Source organism: Thalassophryne amazonica, chromosome 10 (assembly GCF_902500255.1).
Source record: "Thalassophryne amazonica chromosome 10, fThaAma1.1, whole genome shotgun sequence".
NCBI classification, from domain to species: Eukaryota; Metazoa; Chordata; class Actinopteri; order Batrachoidiformes; family Batrachoididae; genus Thalassophryne; species Thalassophryne amazonica.
Window position 1 is genome coordinate 112,819,709 of NC_047112.1, and position 19,881 is coordinate 112,839,589.

Sequence of the window (19,881 nt, forward strand, 5' to 3'; positions counted from 1 at the left end):
TACTATCAGAACAGTTATTCCAGATTTTAACACCTTTTTACGGAGAAGCAGTGACTTTGTACAGTAGTCCGAATCTTTAAATGCTTCAAATGCTAATGTTCCTCTCAGATGATAACAGGACTCCCTCATTTTAAACATTTCCTGGACATGTTGAGGCAAGAGTTTATTGTTAACTTTGTACATGGTCTGTATCATAATATAATCAACCAAGTCCCAAAATTTCAAGTAAATTCTTTAAAAAAATCGTACAATATGATTTCCTGGATTTTTTTTTTTCTCATTTTGTCTCTCAAACAGTGGGTTTGTTGGCTCACGATATGGTTTTTTACTTATAACTCTTATAGCTTTCTTTTGTAACAGAAATATTGTGTTTGTGTTTGTTTTATGTTTCCCCAAAGCTCAGTGCAGTAGGTCATGTATGGGACAAGCAATGAATGATACAGCGTAACCAACGAATGCTGGGAGATGAGGTATTGTGCTTTATACAGAATTGTGGTACCTTTTGACATTTTGGATTTAACAAAATGTTTTCCAACTTAATTTATCATCAATAAAAACTCCAAGAAACTTGGTTTTGGGTTACTATTTCCGTTTCAGCATCATTCAATAATAAATTTCTACTTACGTTCCTGGGCTTATTTCCAAATATAATACATTTTGTTTTACCCAAATGAAGAGATAATTTATTTGCATCAAACCAGTCCCTGGTTTGATCCCTCTCCATCATGTCCAGGAGCTGTCCCAAAATGATCCCTACTACCAAACACAGTCGTATCATCAAACACAGTCGTATCATCAGCAAACGAAATACATCTCAGACTTGAAAACCAAACCTATATCATGAATATACAACAGAAACAGTAAAGGCCCAAGGACTGAACCCTGGGGCACCCTACATGTTATCCTCAAAAATTCAGAATTTGTCCCCCCAAAATGGACACACTGATACCTGCTGTGTAAATAGCTAGCTATCCAGTCAAGGGCCAATCCGCTAATACCGTACTTCTGTAATTTGTCCAATAGTAAAGTGTGATCTACAGTGGGGTAAAAAAAAGTATTTAGTCAGTCCCTGATTGTGCAAGTTCTCATACTTAGAAAGATGAGAGAGGTCTGTAATTTTCATCATAGGTACACTTCAGCTATGAGAGACAAAATGAGAAAAAAAAAAAATCCAGGAAATCATATTGTAGGATTTTTTTTTTTTTAAAGAATTTATTTGTAAATTATGGTGGAAAATAAGTATTTGGTCAATAACAAAAGTTCAACTCAATACTTTGTAACATAATCTTTGTTGGCAATGACAGTGGTCAAATGTCTTTACCAGGTTTGCACACACTGTAGCTGGTATTTTGGCCCATTCCTCCATGCAGATCTCCTCTAGAGTACTGATGTTTTGGGGCTGTCACTGGGCAACATGAACTTTCAAGTCCCTCCACAAATTTTCTATGGGGTTGAGGTCTGGAGACTGGCTAGGCCACTCCAGGACCTTGAAATGCTTTTTACGGAGCCACTCCTTCGTTGCCCAAGTGGTGTGTTTGGGATCATTGTCATGCTGGAAGACCCAGCCACGTTGCATCTTCAATGCTGTCACTGAGGGAAGGAGATTTTGGCTTAAAAGCTCATTATACATGGCCACGTTCATTCTTCCCTTAACACCTATCAGCCGTCCTGTCCTGTTCACAGTAGGTATGGTGTTCTTGGGATTCAACTCAGCATTCTACTTCCTCCAAACATGACTAGTTGAGTTTTTACCCCAATGTTCTATTTTGGTTTCATCTGACCACGATATTCTCCCAATCCTCTTCTGGATCATCCATATGCTCTCTGGCAAACTTCAGATGGGCCTGGATAAGTACTGGCTTAAGCAGGGGGACACCTGGCACTGCAGGATTTGAGTATCTCTCTGCATAGTGTGTAGCTTTTGTTACTTTGGTCCCAGCTCTCAGCAGGTCATTCCTCAGGTCCCTCCATGTAGTTCTGGGATTTTGGCTCACTGTTTTCATGATCATTTTGGCCCCACGGGATGATATCTTGCGTGGAGCCCCAGATCGAGGGAGATTATCAATGGTCTTGTATGTCTTCCATTTTCTTACAATTGCTCCCACAGTTGATTTATTCACACCAACCTGCTTGACTGTTGTAGATTCACTCTTCCCAGCTTGGTGCACATCTACAATTTTCTTCCTGGTGTCCTTCACCAGCTCTTTGGTCTTGGCCATGGTTGAGTTTGGAGTCTGACTGTTTGAGGCTGTGGACAGGTGTCTTTTATACAGATAAGTTAAACAGGTGCCATTAATACAGGTAACAGGTGCAGGACAGAAGAGCTTCTCAAAGAAGAAGTTACAGTTTGTGAGAGCCAGAAATCTTGCTTGTTTTTGGGTGACCAAATGCTTATTTTTCACCATAATTTACAAATAAATTCTTTAAAAATACTACAATGTGATTTCCTGGATTTTTTTTTCTCATTTTGTCTCATAGTTGCAGTGTACCTATGTTGAAAATTACAGACCTCTCTCATCTTTCTAAGCAGGAGAACTTGCACGATTAGGGACTGACTAAATACTTTTTTTACCCCACTGTAGACATAGCGATGAACAGTGTTAACTGACAATGTTTTTTTGAAGTGTTCCTGAGCCCACACAGTAAGATCCTTTGCACAATGATGTCGGTTTTTAATGCAGTGCCGCCTAAGGGATCGAAGGTCACGGATATTCAGTGTTGGTTTTCGGCCTTGCCGCTTACCAGTTGAAAGTTCTCCAGATTCTCTGAATCTTCTGATTATATTATGAACTGTAGATGATGGAATTCCTAAATTCCTGGCAATTGAACATTGAGAAACATTGTTCTTAAACTGTTGGACTATTTTTTCACGCAGTTGTTCACAAAGTGGTGTTCCTCACCCCATCATTGCTTGTGAACGGCTGAGCTTTTAGGGGATGCTCCAATCATGACACTCACCTGTTTCCAGTTAGGTGTTCTTTGAGTAATCATCAAATTTTCCAGTCTTTTGTTGCCCTGTTTTTTTGTTTGTTTTGCTTAAAGGCCCACTCACATGGCCCTTAATGAAGGGTGACGAAGCCCTGACGAAACAAGAAATCTGGACTTTCATTGACTGTCGTTGGCATTGTTTAACCTTCGCGCAGCTTCGTTCCTGCAGCTGCTGCTACGTCAGGTTTTTTAAATTGTTGAAAAATTTGAACAAAGGGCAACGAAAACCTCAATTCGTCTGTCTCGTTTTGCTGTCGTTCTTGACGTTTTTTGTAACGTTATTGTTTAATTTGACTTCGTTGGAGCAGCTGAATGTTTTCACACAGTGCAGAAGCCGGTTTCTGAGCACTGAGGCTGCTGCTGCTTCATGTACCGTTGGAAATTACATGACAAACTCAGCCTGCTTGCTTGGATTTTTTTTTTATCTGTGTGGGGGCAGCTTCAATGGGCTCAGGCACCTTACATAGGCCAGAATTAATCTTTTGTGTGGATATAATTAATTATTTTGCCAGAAGCAACTGTTGAATTTGAAACAACAAAAAAGTTGTGTAATTTCTGACGGTACTTGAATGCAGCATCAGCGGCGGCAGCAGCTGCTGCGTGCGCTTATTATTTTGTATTAAATATTACAATATGAGTGTAGGAATGACAATCCAGTCCTTCTGTACATGTGGCAACAGGCAGATGAATTAAAATGATGATATAAAGAGCTGTTCTGGAAGGAAGAATTCACGTTGTGGATCAGTGATCAGCTGGTGGAAATAACCGCACATGTAAGTCAATGCTGTGATGCAAGATACAAGATAATTTATTGATCATATGCGGGTTAACACAGAGTCGACAGTGCAATGAAATGCTTAGGGCGAGAAGGACTGTTCAGACTTGCAGGAAGTACTAATAGCATTCAATATAAATACCGAAAATATAAGCATATGTAAAAAAAATAAATAAAAAAAATAAAAAATAATAGTCAGCAGTAGTCAGGTTGTAGTATTCACAGGTTGTAGTATTGTTCATATTGCACATAGTATTATTGCACATGACATATTGCACAGTTGTGTAGCAAGTTATTGCACCGGTAATAATAAATAGTAAAAACTGAGATGAGTTATGAAGGGTAAGGTGGTGACATACAAGATACAGTCACATTGATAACAGCAATAGACATATAGTGTTAAAGAAGTGGCTTAATGCAGTGTTATTATCATAGTTCTGTGTTATTTAGAGTTCAGTAGTCTGACAGCCTGTGGATAGTAACTGTTCCTGAGTCTTTTGGTATGGGCTGGCAGACTCCTATACCTCCTGTCAGAGGGTAACAGTTCGAATAGTCCTTTTGCGGGGTGAGTGTGATCCTTAATGATGCTGCGTGCCTTACACTGGCACCGACTGTGGTAAATGTCCTGGATGGTGGGAAGATTGCTGCCAGTGAGGTCCTCAGCCGTGCACACCACCCTCTGCAGAGCTTTCTGACTCTGGCTGGTGCAGCTCCCGTACCACACTGTGATGCAGCCCGTCAGCACACTCTCGATGATGCACCTGTAGAAGTTTGTGAGGGTGGTGGTGTTCGTGCCAAACTTCGTCAGCCTTCTCAGGAAGTAGAGTCTCTGCCGGGCTTTCTTAACCACAGTGTCTGCATGTAAGGTCCAGGATAAGTCCTCGGTGATGTGGACGCCGAGGAACTTGAAGCTGCTGCCCTGTTCCACCTCGGTGTTGTTGATGTGGATGGGGGAGTGCTGACCTCCGCGCTGTCTTCTGAAGTCCACTATCATCTCCTTAGTTTTGCTGACGTTCAGAGAGAGGTTATTCTCCTGGCACCAGCTGGTCAGTGATTTCACCTCATCTCTGTCGGCAGTCTCGTCGTTGTCAGTGATGAGGCCCAAGATGGTGGTGTCGTCAGCAAACTTGAGGATCACGTTAGAGCAGTGCTTGGCTGTACAGTCATACGTGAAGAGGGAGTAGAGAAGTGGACTGAGAACACAGCCCTGAGGAGCACCCGTGCTGAGGACACGTGTGGAGGAGAGGTGTCTGCCAATTCTCACTGCCTGTGGTTTGTTAGTGAGGAAGTCCAAGATCCAGCAGCATATGGACTTCTCCAGGCCTAGGGCAGTGAGCTTGGTGACCAGTTTCGAGGGGATTACGGTGTTGAATGCTGAGCTGTAATCAATGAAGAGCATTCTCATATACGTATTCCCTTTCTCCAGATGGCTGAGGGAGGTATGAACTGCCAGAGCATTGGTGTCCTCTGTTGACCTGTTTGCTCTGTATGCGAACTGCAGGGTGTCTAGGGTGTTGGGGAGAGAGGCACAGATATGTTTCTTAATGATCCGCTCAAAGCACTTCATGATGACAGATGTGAGTACTATGGGCCGAAAGTCATTTAGGCAGGTTGCTGTGGGGGTCTTTGGGATAGGAACAATGGTGGAGGTCTTGAGGGTGGTGGGCACAATAGACAAGCTCAGTGACAGATTGAAGATGTTGGTAAACACCTCGGCGAGTTGGTCAGCGCAGACTCTCATCACCCGCCCTGGAATGCCGTCAGGCCCGGGAGCTTTACGAGGGTTTACTTTCTTGAACACCTGTCTCACTGTAGCTGTGTCTGTGTGGAGTGGATATATTCAGTCATCTTTACACTTATATTTAGATTTATTCTCCCTTTTGACATTTTTCTGTTATAAATCAATATATATGGCTTAGAACATAATACAGTCATACAGCAGTGACCACGGCACACTTTTTTTTTGTTTTTTTTAATTGGAGGAAGACGGAGCGCGCAGCGTGTTGACAGACAGTGTGGATTCTGATAATGATGGATTTATTATCAATGGTCTTGTACGTCTTCTGTTTTCTTACAATTGCTCCCACAGTTGATTTATTCACACCAACCTGCTTGACTATTGTAGATTCACTCTTCCCAGCCTGGTGCACATCTACAATTTTATTCCTGGTGTCCTTCGACAGCTCTTTGGTCTTGGCCATGGTTGAGTTTGGAATCTGACTGTTTGAGGCATACAGACATCACGTAATATTGTATGTTACTATTTGTGTCTTCCATAAAATAATACTGAATTAGAACTTGCCAGAAAAGGAATTTTCATACATATATAAAGGTTAGTAATTACATCTCAGAATTCACCAGAATGTACCATGTACATTCATGTAATTTTTGCAAAAGGTCACCATCAAGAGAGGGAGAGCCACCCAACCCGCCACCCGATCTGTCACATCTAAACACTGTCTGTTCTGTTTTGGGGAGGAAATTTTTTATTTTTTTTATTTTCATCCATGTAATTCCTTCACAGTTGTCTGGATAGACAGACAACTAGTTCTCCTTTAATTCTTATATTTAGATTAGATCACTCCCATCCCAAATGGTTTTGGAGTGTGTTACAAGCCTTAAGGCCCAGTCACACGGCACTTAACTTAAGGGTGACGATGCCTGAACGAAACAAGAAATCTGGGCTTTCGTTGACTGTCGTTGACATCGTTTAACCTTCGCGCAGCTTTGTTCCTGCAGCTGGCGCTACGTCAGGATTTTTAAAATGTTGAAAAATTTGAACGAAGGGCAATGAAAACCTCAATTCATCTGTCTCGTTTTGCTGTCGTTCTTGACGTTTTTTCATCGTTTTAGTTTTTGTAACATTATTGTTTAATTTGACTTCGTTGGAGCAGCTGAATGTTTTCACACAGTGCAGAAGCCGGTTTGTGAGCGCTGAGGTTACTGCTTCTTCATGTACCGTCGGAAATTACAGGACAAACTCAGCCTGCTTGCTTGGATTTTTTTTTTTATCTGTGTGGGGGGGCAGCTTCATTGGGCTCAGGCACCTTACATAGGCCAGAATTAATCTTTTGTGTGGATATAATTAATTATTTTGCCAGAAGCAACTGTTGAATTTGAAACAACAAAAAAGTTGTTTAATTTCCGACGGTACTTGAATGCAGCATCAGCGGCAGCAGGAGCTCCTGCATGCGCTTATTTTGTATTAAATACAACAATATGAGTGTAGGAATAATAATCCAGGCCTTCTGTACATGTGGCAACAGGCAGATGAATCAAAATGATTATATAAAGATCTGTTCTGGAAGACAGAATTCACGTTGTGGATCAGTGATTAGCTGATGGAATAACCGCACATGTGAGTCAATGCGCACGTTCACACGCACTAATTAATTTACTGCTCTGATATATTCAATCATCTTTACACTTATCTTTATATTTATTCTCCCTTTTGACAGTTTTCTGTTATAAATCAATATATGTGGCTTTGGCCCAGTCACACATACAACATAATACTGTGATACAGCAGTGACCACAGTGCACTTTTTTTTTTTTTTTAATTGGAGCAAGACGGAGCACGCAGCGTGTGGACAAACAGTGAGGATTCTGATAATGATGGAGATGATCCCTCTTTTGTTTTGGATGAGGAATCAGAGCAGGTGGTCCACTGATGTGCACACAGAACTCCACAGATTCTGTTTGCAGTTTCTCCAGGACTCAGGCGCTATGAGCTCCGTCACAACGCTGAGTCCTGGAACTCAGACATGCAGACACAGACTGCTCCAGCTGTGGCTTCAGTCGCGTTTTGTTGAGATCGTGAACTTCGGTTTTGTTAAGTTCCTCTTTCGTCCCTTTTGCGCTCTTGCTTCGCAGACTGTTCGGTGATGAAAGCTCTTTCGTCCACCTTTTCTCAACAAATTGTGACGTATTTTACTTTTTCCCTTTGTTCGGCCATTACATGCATGAATGGATGTATATTAAATGACAAGTTGACCAAGTAGAACATGAAATGTCTCAAGTTCTTACAGTCTGCAATGAAATGTGTTGCGCCCCCCCACCACCACCACCTTCAATTATCATCCCAACTTTTTTGTTTTTGGGTTGTGCTAGAATTGTGAAGTCAGATCTTCATACAGTTTATCTCTGTAAACTGTGAGCAATTATGACTGCATTTGTTGTGTGTTTTCACTCAGACGGTGGACAACGCTGTCACTGTGCTCTGTGACAGTGAACAGTTAATAATCAGCCTCCCAGAAGTGAAGTGGGCTCAACAGGTGAGACGTCTGGCCACAGAGCTGCAGGAGGAGAGTCTGCATGTAATTATACAGGACCTTCACAAAGTCATACGGACTCGAGCCTTCCAGGATTTCCGCAGGGTACGTGTCCGTGTAAACCCGTTAACGTACACTGTAACTGTTTGGACCTTTAGAATATGCATGTTACATGGAATTTTCAGTGTATGATGTGTGGTTACAGAGGGAGGAGTTTACTCAGGAGCCCACATTGTTGCAGAAGCTGTGTTCAGCTATAGCAGATGGAGTGACTGTGGACAACTGCTGTGATCTATTCACTGCTGTGCTGTGTCTGTCTGGAGAAGACATGGAAGAGGTCTCACCCCTGGAGTATGAAGCGCAGAAAGAGCAGGTGCAGTGAGGCTGGATTTCTTGCCCAACTCTTTTCTCACTGTCTGTTATCCTAAAGGCTGCATTCACGGTGCTTCGTTGGATGTGGTGGGATTCTCTCCAGTATAGTTGAGCATCGTGGACCCCTACGCTGTGACTTGGATCACCTACACAGTAAATTTTGCAGAGTAAAATGTACTCTGCTGGGATAACATTTGGTCCCAGTCCAAATAGAGTTAAATATACTCTGTCACAGTGCTAAATAAACTCTATCACAGTGTAAAATCAACTCTTATTGGAGTAGAAACACTTGATTTGACAAGACGGTAGGGCTGATTTCACTCCATAATAGTCTATTTTACTCTATTTAGACTGGGACCAAATGTTATCCCAGCAGAGTATATTTTACTCAGCAAAATTTACTGTGTATGCTGTGATTTGGGCCCCTATGCGTGGGGGGGGAGAAGATCTTTTTTTCTTCCTTTTTTAAAGGACATGATGGACATTACTTAACACCCCTTCTAGCAACACAAAGTATTCATGATTGTTAGGGCCCTGTCACACCTTGATGATTTAGCCAGCCTATGCAGACGTATAAAAAATGCACAGAATACACTGGATATGTCGAATAAGTTATGCAACTGTCACACCATGATGATTTAGCCAGCGTATGCTGACAGTGCCGTTTCCAAAAAGCAGTTTGGGTCAGTACTGCACGCCATGGTACAGCCCAGAACGGTTACGTCTAGCTTGGTTTGTGTTTCCACCATCGGCAGAACCCTTTTGTTTGGCAGGCGGAACAAATAAATATTGAAGATCAAAATGTCATCTAAATAACTGAACAGGAAGCAGTTAAGGAAATCTCATAAGATGTCAATAACCAATGCCTGGAAAGTGGCGGGAGCGTTGGTGAGACTGAAGGTCATGACTAGATATTCAAAATGCCCTAAATGTGTATTAACCACGGTCTTCCACTCAATTCCCTCTAGGAAGCGAACGAAATAAGCTTTGAAAATATAGATGCCCCATGTAGTGAATTGAAAGCAGAATCCAAAAGCAACAGGGGATATTTATTTCTTATCATGATGGCATTCAATCCATGGAAATTGATACACGGGTGTAAAGTCTCGTCCTTCCCAACAAAAAAAGAACCCTGTCCCTAAAGGGGAAGAAGACAGACGGATGAGACCTGAGGCTAGGAAGTTTTTGATGTACTCCTCCATCAATTTCCTCTGGACGTGACAGGTTGTAGAGCCTACTGGGAGGGCTCTGTCTAGAAATAAATCAATGGAGGGTCTCCTGGTGAGCTTTGTATTTTGGCCCAAACCGGGACCCCGGGGGCTGCAAAACAGGCACTCCCCAGGCTTCTAACCTATGCTTCCATTTCTTTGGGGTCAGTCAAGCTCTGCCGAGCTGCATCAGCTTCTTGGCACTGGATGCTGTAGGCACAAGTAGTGCACTCCCGGTGGAGTGTGAGGAAGAAGGGACGGGACCCAGTCACGGAGGGATCTATGGGGAAGACACGTGTTCTGCCCTTCAGCCTTTTTTCCGCCGCCTTTGTCTCAACCAGTTGTCAATTTTAATAGCAAGGGACATGAGTTGATCCAAAGTTTCACGTTCGTCCCAGATCAACAGTTCATCCTTGAGTGATTTGGAGACGCCGACAGACGCACTCCACAGTGCAGCAACATTCCAGCTGGACTCCACAGCGAGAACCCGGAACTCAAGCAAATATGTCACCACACTGCAGGTCTCCTACTGGATGAATAACATTTTTCCTGGAAATCGCTTGCCCCTTATTGGATGATCAAAGACCATCCAGAATTCCCGCTCAAACTCGAAATATGAGGAAGACAGGGGAGACTGTTTCCCCCACAGGGCATTAACCCAGGACAACACCTCACCCCAGAGCAGACTAATAAGGTAGGCTATTTTATGTTGGCCTGTTGTATACATGAAGGGTCTCTGAGAGAATACTAGGTAGAGATAAGCAATGTGATAACTGATCCGTGAATGTTGACAGCTGGATGCATAATGAAGATACCTGGCCAGCCAGCACCCATTGGTGTTCGGCTAAGGTTTCCAGTTGTTGATGTTGTCCTAACAAGGTTCCCTGCGAGCTGAGGGCAGTGCAAACCGGATCTGGTCCCACTGAGTTCATGCTGTGCCTAGAAACTCCTGTTGTGGATAAATCAGATACAAGGTTTAGGATTCAAAATGCAAAATCTTGATGGGAAAAGATAATTTATTGTATACAACCAGTGGAATTTGGTAATGTTACAAATGTGCATGGAGCCTCTGGAGCTGTGAGATGCTGGCTTGCACAGGATGATAGTAGAGTCAGTTCCCAGACCAGATGGTAGCTGCAGCAGTACCGGGCCACTGCTACAGAGCTGACGATTGGCAGGAATGCTGGAGACACAAGGAAACAATTTCAAAAACAGGTGGAAACACAGCATCAAAAAAGTGCATAAAGCACCAAGGAGTCATGGAAGACTGAGGACCCGGTACTATGTAGCCAACGCTGAGTTTCTGATGGGAGTGAAGAGGCAGGACCGGGGTTTAAAAACAGGTGACATAGACGGTGAACAGGTGAGTCAAATCAGCTCCATCATGCAGCCGCTTGGAACACAGGGAAGGGAGGGGGAGACGGCAGAAACCAAGGCAGTAAGACAGAGGATGACAGAGGACAGGAGGCCTTAAGAATGCCTTCCAGTTCTTCCAGCACCTTATGGACTCTGTGCTACATGACCTGCCTTTCCTGTTTGCATACCTGGATGACATCCTTGTGGCCAGTTCCTTCCAAATGGGACACTTGTCCCACCCGTGGATACTGTTTGAATGCCTCAGCCTGCATGGACTGATCGTCAACCCAGCTAAGTGCCAGTTTGGTGTCACCACCATTGAGTTCCTTGGACACAGCGTCACCAAGCATGGATGTATGCCTCTCTCATCTAAGGTGGATGTGGTCCTAACCTTTGCACGGACAGTCATGGTACGGCCCTGCAGACGTTTTTGGGCATGAAGAAGTTTTACCACCGCTTCATTCCCAAGGCTGCCGTGGTTATGCGCCCCCTATATGAGGCCCTGAAGGGGAAAGCGCCCAAGCACCTGGTGAATTTGTCCTTTGAGAGACACACAGCATTCACAGACGCCAAAGCTGCCTTAGCAGCTGCAGTGCTGTCTCACCCATTGTGGGACACCCCCATAGCCATCGCCATGGATGCATTGGACCACGCTGTGGGCGTAGTGCACGAGCAGTGGGTGAACAGCACCTGGCAGCCACTTGCTTTCTTTAGTTGGCAGTTACTCCCAGCAAGCGCAAGTATAGCACTTTTTACTGGGAGCTGCTTGCCCTTCACCTCGCCGTCCGACACTTACGCACACTGCTGGAGGGCCTGTCGACCACAAACAACTGAACCCCAGTCCGCCCGCCAACAGTGATAGCTTGCGTATATCTCAGATTTCACCACAGACATACAGCATGTTTTGGGCAAGATGAACTTTGTTGCAGACTGCCTCTCCCAAGCTTTTTTTTTCATGTTAGCTGATCAGACCACCAACCGAGAGGTGCAGTTACTCAGGTCTGTGGTCACTGGATTACAGTTGACAGACATCGCTTTTGGTGAGGGTGGGCACCATGCTGCTCTGCAACATCTCCACAGGAGAGCCACTGCCTGTAGGCCCCACCACATGGAAGCAGCGTGTTTTTGATGCAGTGCACGGTCTTTCCAACCCGGGGAGGAAACCATGGCAAACATTGGTGGCAGCTAAGTTTGTCTGGCATGGGTTCAAGAACGATTTTAGAGACTGGGCGGACTCTTGTGGCGAGTGTCAGTGCTCCAAGATCCACCGCCAATTTAAAGCTCCCCTGGCTCACTTCCCTGTACCTGTGCAGAGGTTCGATCACATTAATGTGGACCTCTAGGGCCCCCCCGGGTTTCACACACCTCTTTACAATGGTGGATAGGGCCACTTGGTAACTGACAGGAGCTCGCAGTTTATGTCGGAGCTGTGGAATGCAATTGCAGAGAGCCTGGGTGTTAGGCTCCACTGTACCACGGTGTATCTCCCCCAGGCTAATGGGCTGTGTGAGTGCTTTCATTGCTCTATGACAGCCTCTCTGTGGGCCATCTTAACAGATGGAGGTTGGGTGGACAGACTGTAAGTCCCGTAAGTCATGCTGGACCTACGAACTGCCTGCAGAGAGGACCTCCAGTCCTCATCGGTGGAGTTGGTTTATGACCAACCACTGTGGGTCCCAGGAGATTTCATTCCTGACACCACCACCCCCTGGTCGGCTCTCCACCAATGTAGTGAGCTTCAGTACAAGGTAAGGCTGTTCATGCTTGTGTCTACTTCACAGCATGGCCTTCCATCTTCCTATATTCCCTCATGCCCGCAATCAGAGGAATACATCTTTATTCACAATCAAATCAAATCAATTTTATTTATATAGCGCCAAATCACAACAAACAGTTGCCCCAAGGCGCTTTATATTGTAAGGCAAAAGCCATACAATAATTACAGAAAAACCCGAATTGTCAAAACGACCCCCTGTGAGCAAGCACTTGGCGACAGTGGGAAGGAAAAACTCCCTTTTAACAGGAAGAAACCTCCAACAGAACCAGGCTGAAGCAGGGGCAGTCTTCTGCTGGGACTGGTTGGGGCTGAGGGGAGAGAATCAGGAAAAAGACATGCAGTGGAAGAGAGCAGAGATCAATCACTAATGATTAAATGCAGAGTGGTGCATACAGAGCAAAAAGAGAAAGAAACACTCATTGCATCATGGGAACCCCCCAGCAGTCTAAGTCTATAGCAGCATAACTAAGGGATGGTTCAGGGTCACCTGATCCAACCCTAACTATAAGCTTTAGCAAAAAGGAAAGTTTTAAGCCTAATCTTAAAAGTAGAGAGGGAGTCTGTCTCCCTGATCCGAATTGGGAGCTGGTTCCACAGGAGAGGAGCCTGAAAGCTGAAGGCTCTGCCTCCCATTCTACTTTTACGAGGTCTGTGAGAAAAGTATCGTACCTTTTTATTTTTTTCAAAAACTATATGGATTTGATTCATATGTTTTTACGTCAGCCAAGCTTGAACCTTCGTGCGCATGCGTGAGTTTTTCCACGCCTGTCGGTTGCGTCATTCGCCTGTGGGCAGGCTTTGAGTGAGCACTGCTCCACCCCTCTCGTCGTTGTTTCATTGCGAGGAAATGGCGGAATGATTTGGGCTTTTTTTTTTTCATCAGAATTTTTTCAGAAACTGTTAGAGACAAGCAGCTGGAAACCATTCGAAAAATTTATCTGGCTTTCGGTGAAAATTTTACGGGCTTCACAGAGAATAAGGACTGTTACTACAGCTTTAAGGACGCCCCACAATGGCGCACAGCGCGGCGCGCTCCGAGCCACCATCGAGAGACAGAAAACACCACATCATTTCTAAACGGATCGCTGTGTGGAGCTGGGACAGTCGTTAGCAATTTCTCTGGTTATCACAAGAGCTGGACATCAGCCATTTTCCGGCAGATTTCACTTTTAAGAAGAGATTTTGTCATGGAAAGCCGTGCAGAGGCTTCGCGCGTCAGGACCGATTCGCTGATCGAGCGAGACAAAAGAACACCTGTTTCGGAGTGCCAGGGGACAAGTTGGGAAATGCCTATCTCGGCTTTCAATGCTTACCAGCCCAGTGAGTATAAGAGAAATTGTGGAGAGCTGGGCATGTCCCAAATTGTCCCCTGGTACTCCGAAACGGTGTTCCTTTGTCTCGCTCGATCAGCGAATCGGTCCTGACGCGCGAAGCCTCCGCTTTCCATAACAAAATCTCTTCTTAAAAGTGAAATCTGCCGGAAAATGGCTGATGTCCAGCTCTTGTGATAACCAGAGAAATTGCTCACGATGGTCCCAGCTCCACACAGCGATCCATTTAGAAATGATGTGGTGTTTTCTGCCTCTCGATGGCGGCTCGGAGCGCGTCGCGCCGTGCGCCATTGTGGGGCGTCCTTAAAGCTGTAGTAACACTCCTTATTCTCTGTGAAGCCCGTAAAATTTTCACCGAAAGCCAGATAAATTTTTCGAATGGTTTCCAGCTGCTTGTCTCTAACAGTTTCTGAAAAAATTTTGATGGGAAAAAAAGCCCAAATCATTCCGCCATTTCCTGACAATGAAAATCCGATGAGGGGGCTGGACCACTCCTCCCACAAGGCGTGCTCACAGGCGAATGACGCAACCGACAGGCGTGGAAAAACTCATGCATGCGCACGAAGGTCCAAGCTTGGCTGACATAAAAACATATGAATCAAATCCATGTAGTTTTTGAAAAAAATAAAAAGGAACGATACTTTTCTCACAGACCTCGTAAAAACCCTAGGAACTACAAGTAAGCCTGCAGTCTGAGAGCGAAGCGCTGTATTGGGGTGATATGGTACTATGAGGTCCCTAAGATAAGATGCGACCGTATTATTCAAAACCTTGTAAGAAGAAGAATTTTAAATTCTATTCTAGAATTAACAGGAAGCCAATGAAGAGAGGCCAATATGGGTGAAATATGCTCTCGCCTTCTAGTCCCTGTCAGTACTCTAGCTGCAGCATTTTGAATTAACTGAAGGCTTTTCAAGGAACTTTTAGGACAACCTGATAATAATGAATTACAGTAGTCCAACCTAGAGGAAATAAATGCATGAATTAGTTTTTCAGCATCACTCTGAGACAAGACCTTTCTAATTTTAGAGATATTGCGCAAATGCAAAAAAGCAGTCCTACATATTTGCTTAATGTGCACATTGAAGGACATATCCTGATCAAAAATGACTCCAAGATTTCTCACAGTATTACTAGAGGTCAGGGTAGTGCCATCCAGAGTAAGGATCTGGTTAGACACCATGTTTCTAAGATTTGTGGGGCCAAGTACAATAACTTCAGTTTTATCTGAATTTAAAAGCAGGAAATTAGAGGTCATCCATGTCTTTATGTCTGTAAGGCATTCCTGCAGTTTAACTAATTGGTGTGTGTCCTCTGGCTTCATGGATAGATAAAGCTGGGTATCATCTGCGTAACAATGAAAATTTAAGCAATGCTTTCTGATAATACTGCCTAAGGGAAGCATGTATAAAGTGAATAAAATTGGTCCTAGCACAGAACTTTGGGGAACTCCATAATTAACCTTAGTCTGTGAAGAAGACTCCCCATTTGCATGAACAAATTGTAATCTATTAGATAAATATGATTCAAACCACCGCAGCGCAGTGCCTTTAATACCTATGGCATGCTCTAATCTCTGTAATAAAATTTTATGGTCACCATGAAACTCACAGGGGACTGCTGCAGCCCCCTATGACGGCTTGCTCCGGGTATTGAAAATGGGGGGAATAAACCATTGTGGTAAACCAAGGTGGTAAAACTGAGCACATTTCAGTGGACTGCCTCAAGCCAGCCCACCTGGAGCTGGACAGACCAATGGAGCTTGCCCGTCCTCCACCGTGGGGGTTGGTCAGGACCCCCAGGGGTGAGGCCTACAGTTCCCTTACATCATGGTTGTTGTGAAAGTGTAGGTACACGGACCCACAACAGGGGGCGCAATGAACGGACAATGGAAAAAGGTAAGAACAAGTTTTACTGTTGTGAAATTAGCACAACTGATACAATAATTCACAATTTGGAGGTGTAAGCCGAAATCTGCTGGTGTCTTGTGGGCAGGCCCGAAGGTAGGAGACGTCCGTCCTAGTCGAACCGGAACCACCCAGATTTCCTCTGCCACCGAAACCCAGAAGTACTGGAACCGCCAAGTCCCGAATTCCCAGGTGGCCACTGCCTTCGCTCGTCGGATCCGGTACTGCTGGCGGGAAAGAACACAAACACACAGGTTGGGATGCGACCGCACCCAGTAGATGAGAGGGGCAAGCCGCCTCCACCTCTTGTCACAATAAGCAGGAAGGTGAGTACTTATCCGATCACTCGGCTTTCGGTAGTCAGCTGTCCTGAAAGGTTTAACAAGTATTATAGGATTATACTTAAATAAGCTGCAGAGAAGATTACCTTAGGCTCAAGGCGATATCTCGGCAATGAGGTGGAGACGCTGTCCTGCTGATATACCTCCGTACTGAGTGAAGTCAGCTGTGTCCATTAATGGGTGACAGCTGTCACCCTGGCTGCTCTCATCAGGTGGCGACGCCCTCTGGTGCCTGGAGCCCGCACTCCAGGCAGGGCGCCCTCTGGTGGTGGTGGGCCAGCAGTACCTCCTCTTCAGCGGCCCACACACAACAGGACCCCCCCCTCAACGGGCGCCTCCTGGCGCACGACCGGGCTTATCCGGATGGCGACGGTAAAAGTCGGCCAGGAGGGCCGGGTCCAGGATGAAGCTCCTCTTCACCCAGGAGCGTTCTTCGGGGCCGTACCCCTCCCAGTCCACCAGGTACTGAAGACCCCGGCCCATTCGACGGACATTGAGGAGCCGACGCACGGTCCAAGCCGGTTCCCCGTCGATGATCCGGGCAGGAGGTGGTGCCGGACCCGGGGTGCAGAGGGGTGAGGTGTGATGGGGCTTTATCCGGGAGACGTGGAACACTGGGTGAATCCGCAGCGAGGCCGGCAACTGAAGCCTCACTGCGGCGGGATTGATGATTTTGAGGATTTTGAAGGGGCCGATGTATCGGTCTTGGAGCTTGGGGGAGTCCACTTGAAGGGGAATGTCCTTGGTGGACAACCACACCTCCTGCCCAGGACGATACGTGGGAGCCGGGACCCGCCGCCGGTCTGCATGTGTCTTCGCCCTCGTCCGGGCCTTCAACAAAGCAGAGCGGGCGGCACGCCACACCCGACGGCACCTCCGTAGGTGGGCCTGGACCGAGGGCACACCGACCTCTCCCTCGACCACCGGAAACAAGGGGGGCTGGTACCCCAAGCACACCTCAAACGGGGAGAGGCCGGTGGCTGATGACACTTGGCTGTTGTGAGCGTACTCGATGCAGGCCAGGTGGGTACTCCAGGCCGTCGGGTGCGCGGCTGTCACACAGCGTAGTGTCTGCTCCAAGTCCTGGTTCGCCCGCTCTGCTTGCCCGTTGGTCTGGGGATGATACCCAGACGAGAGGCTGACCGTGGCCCCCAGTTCCCGGCAGAAGCTCCTCCAGACGTGTGAGGTGAACTGGGGACCGCGATCGGAGACGATGTCTGATGGTATACCATGCAGACGGACGACGTGGTGGACCAGGAGGTCCGCTGTCTCCTGGGCCGTTGGAAGCTCCGGGAGGGCCACGAAGTGGGCCGCCTTGGAGAAACGGTCCACTATCGTGAAGACGACGGTGTTTCCCTGGGACGGCGGGAGACCCGTGACGAAGTCCAGGCCGATGTGGGACCAGGGGCGATGAGGCACAGGCAGTGGCTGTAGCTGCCCTGAGGTCTTCTTGTGGTTAGCCTTGCCCCTGGCGCAGGTGGTACAGGCCTGGACATAGTCCCGGACGTCGGCCTCCAGGGATGCCCACCAGAAGCGTTGCCGGACGACTGTCACGGTCCTTCGCACCCCCGGGTGACAGGAGAGCTTAGAACCGTGACAGAAGTCCAGGACTGCAGCCCTAGCTTCTGGTGGGACGTATAGTCTGTCCTTTGGTCCGTTTCCGGGGTCCGGGACACGGGTCAGGGCCTCCCGGACGGTCTTCTCCACGTCCCAGGTGAGGGCGGCCACGATAGCGGACTCCGGGATGATGGGATCCGGGGGATCCGACGGTTCCGTTTTGACCTCATCTTCGTGCACCCGGGACAATGCATCCGATCTCTGGTTCTTGGTCCCGGGGCGGTAGGTAATCCAGAAGTCAAAACGGCCAAAGAACAGTGACCAGCGGGCTTGCCTGGGGTTCAGACGCTTAGCGGTCCTGATGTACTCCAGGTTCCGATGGTCAGTGAAAACCGTGAATGGCACGGCTGTTCCCTCCAACAGATGTCTCCACTCTTCGAGGGCCTCTTTCACAGCAAGGAGTTCCCGATTGCCGACGTCATAGTTCCGTTCAGCGGGGGTCAACCTGCGAGAGAAATAGGCACACGGGTGAAGGACCTTATCGGTCTTCCCGCTCTGGGAGAGCACCGCTCCTATCCCTGAGTCCGAGGCATCCACTTCAACCACTAACTGGCGGCTAGGATCGGGCTGCACCAGAACTGGTGCAGACGAGAAGCGCCGTTTCAACTCCTTGAACGCGGCCTCGCACCGGTCCGACCAGGTGAAGGGAACTTTTGGAGAGGTCAGGGCTGTCAGGGGGCTAACTACCTGACTGTAGCCCTTAATGAACCTCCTATAGAAATTAGCAAAGCCGAGGAACTGTTGCAGCTTCCTACGGCTTGTGGGTTGGGGCCAATCTCTCACCGCCGCAACCTTGGCCGGGTCCGGGGCGACGGAGTTAGAGGAGATGATAAACCCCAGGAAGGACAAAGAAGTGCGGTGGAACTCACACTTCTCGCCCTTCACAAACAGACGGTTCTCCAACAACCGCTGCAGGACCTGACGGACATGCCGGACATGAGTCTCAGGATCCGGGGAAAAGATGAGTATATCGTCTAGGTACACGAAGACGAACCGGTGCAGGAAGTCCCGCAAGACATCGTTTACCAACGCTTGGAAGGTCGCGAGAGCATTAGTGAGACCGAACGGCATGACCAGGTACTCAAAATGACCTAAGGGGGTGTTAAATGCCGTCTTCCATTCGTCTCCCTTCCGAATCCGAACCAAATGATACGCATTCCTAAGATCCAGCTTGGTGAAAATCTTGGCTCCATGCAAGGGGGTGAACACTGAATCCAACAAGGGCAACGGGTATCGGTTGCGAACCGTGATCTCGTTCAACCCCCTGTAATCAATGCATGGACGAAGTCCGCCATCTTTTTTACCCACAAAAAAGAAACCTGCGCCCATCGGTGAGGTGGAATTCCGGATCAACCCGGCGGCTAATGAGTCCCGGATGTAGGTCTCCATTGATTCGCGTTCCGGCCGTGAGAGGTTGTACAGCCTACTGGACGGGAACTCACTGCCTGGAACCAAATCAATGGCACAATCGTACGGGCGGTGGGGAGGAAGCGTGAGAGCCAGGTCCTTGCTGAACACGTCCGCGAGGTCATGGTACTCCGCTGGCACCGCCTTCAGATTGGGCGGGACTCGGACCTCCTCCTTAGCTTGGGAGCCGGGAGGAACCGAGGAACCGAGACACTCCCGATGGCAGGTTTCGCTCCACTGCACCACTACCCCGGACGGCCAATCAATCCGGGGATTGTGCTTAAGCATCCATGGAAACCCTAAAACCACACGGGAGGTGGCCTGAGTCACGAAGAACTCGATCACCTCCCGGTGGTTACCTGACACCACCAGGGTTACTGGAGGTGTCTTGTGTGTGATTGGTGGGAGTAGGGAGCCATCTAGTGCTCGAACCTGCACAGGCGAGGTAAGAGCCACCAGAGGGAGCCCTATCTCCCTGGCCCATCTGCTGTCAAGCAGATTCCCCTCAGAGCCCGTGTCCACCAGTGCTGG

General features: G+C 47.2%; 1 protein-coding gene across 1 annotated transcript in view; it reads left to right on the plus strand.

Annotated features, from left to right (window-relative positions):
* Positions 1–19,881, plus strand: part of btbd8 (BTB domain containing 8) — a 174,933-nt gene that overhangs the window by 76,484 nt on the left and 78,568 nt on the right. Inside the window, exons 10-11 of the mRNA XM_034180720.1 lie at positions 7,957–8,139; positions 8,240–8,407. Of these exons, the coding sequence (XP_034036611.1) occupies positions 7,957–8,139; positions 8,240–8,407 (351 nt within the window). The remainder of the gene's footprint in view (positions 1–7,956; positions 8,140–8,239; positions 8,408–19,881) is intronic.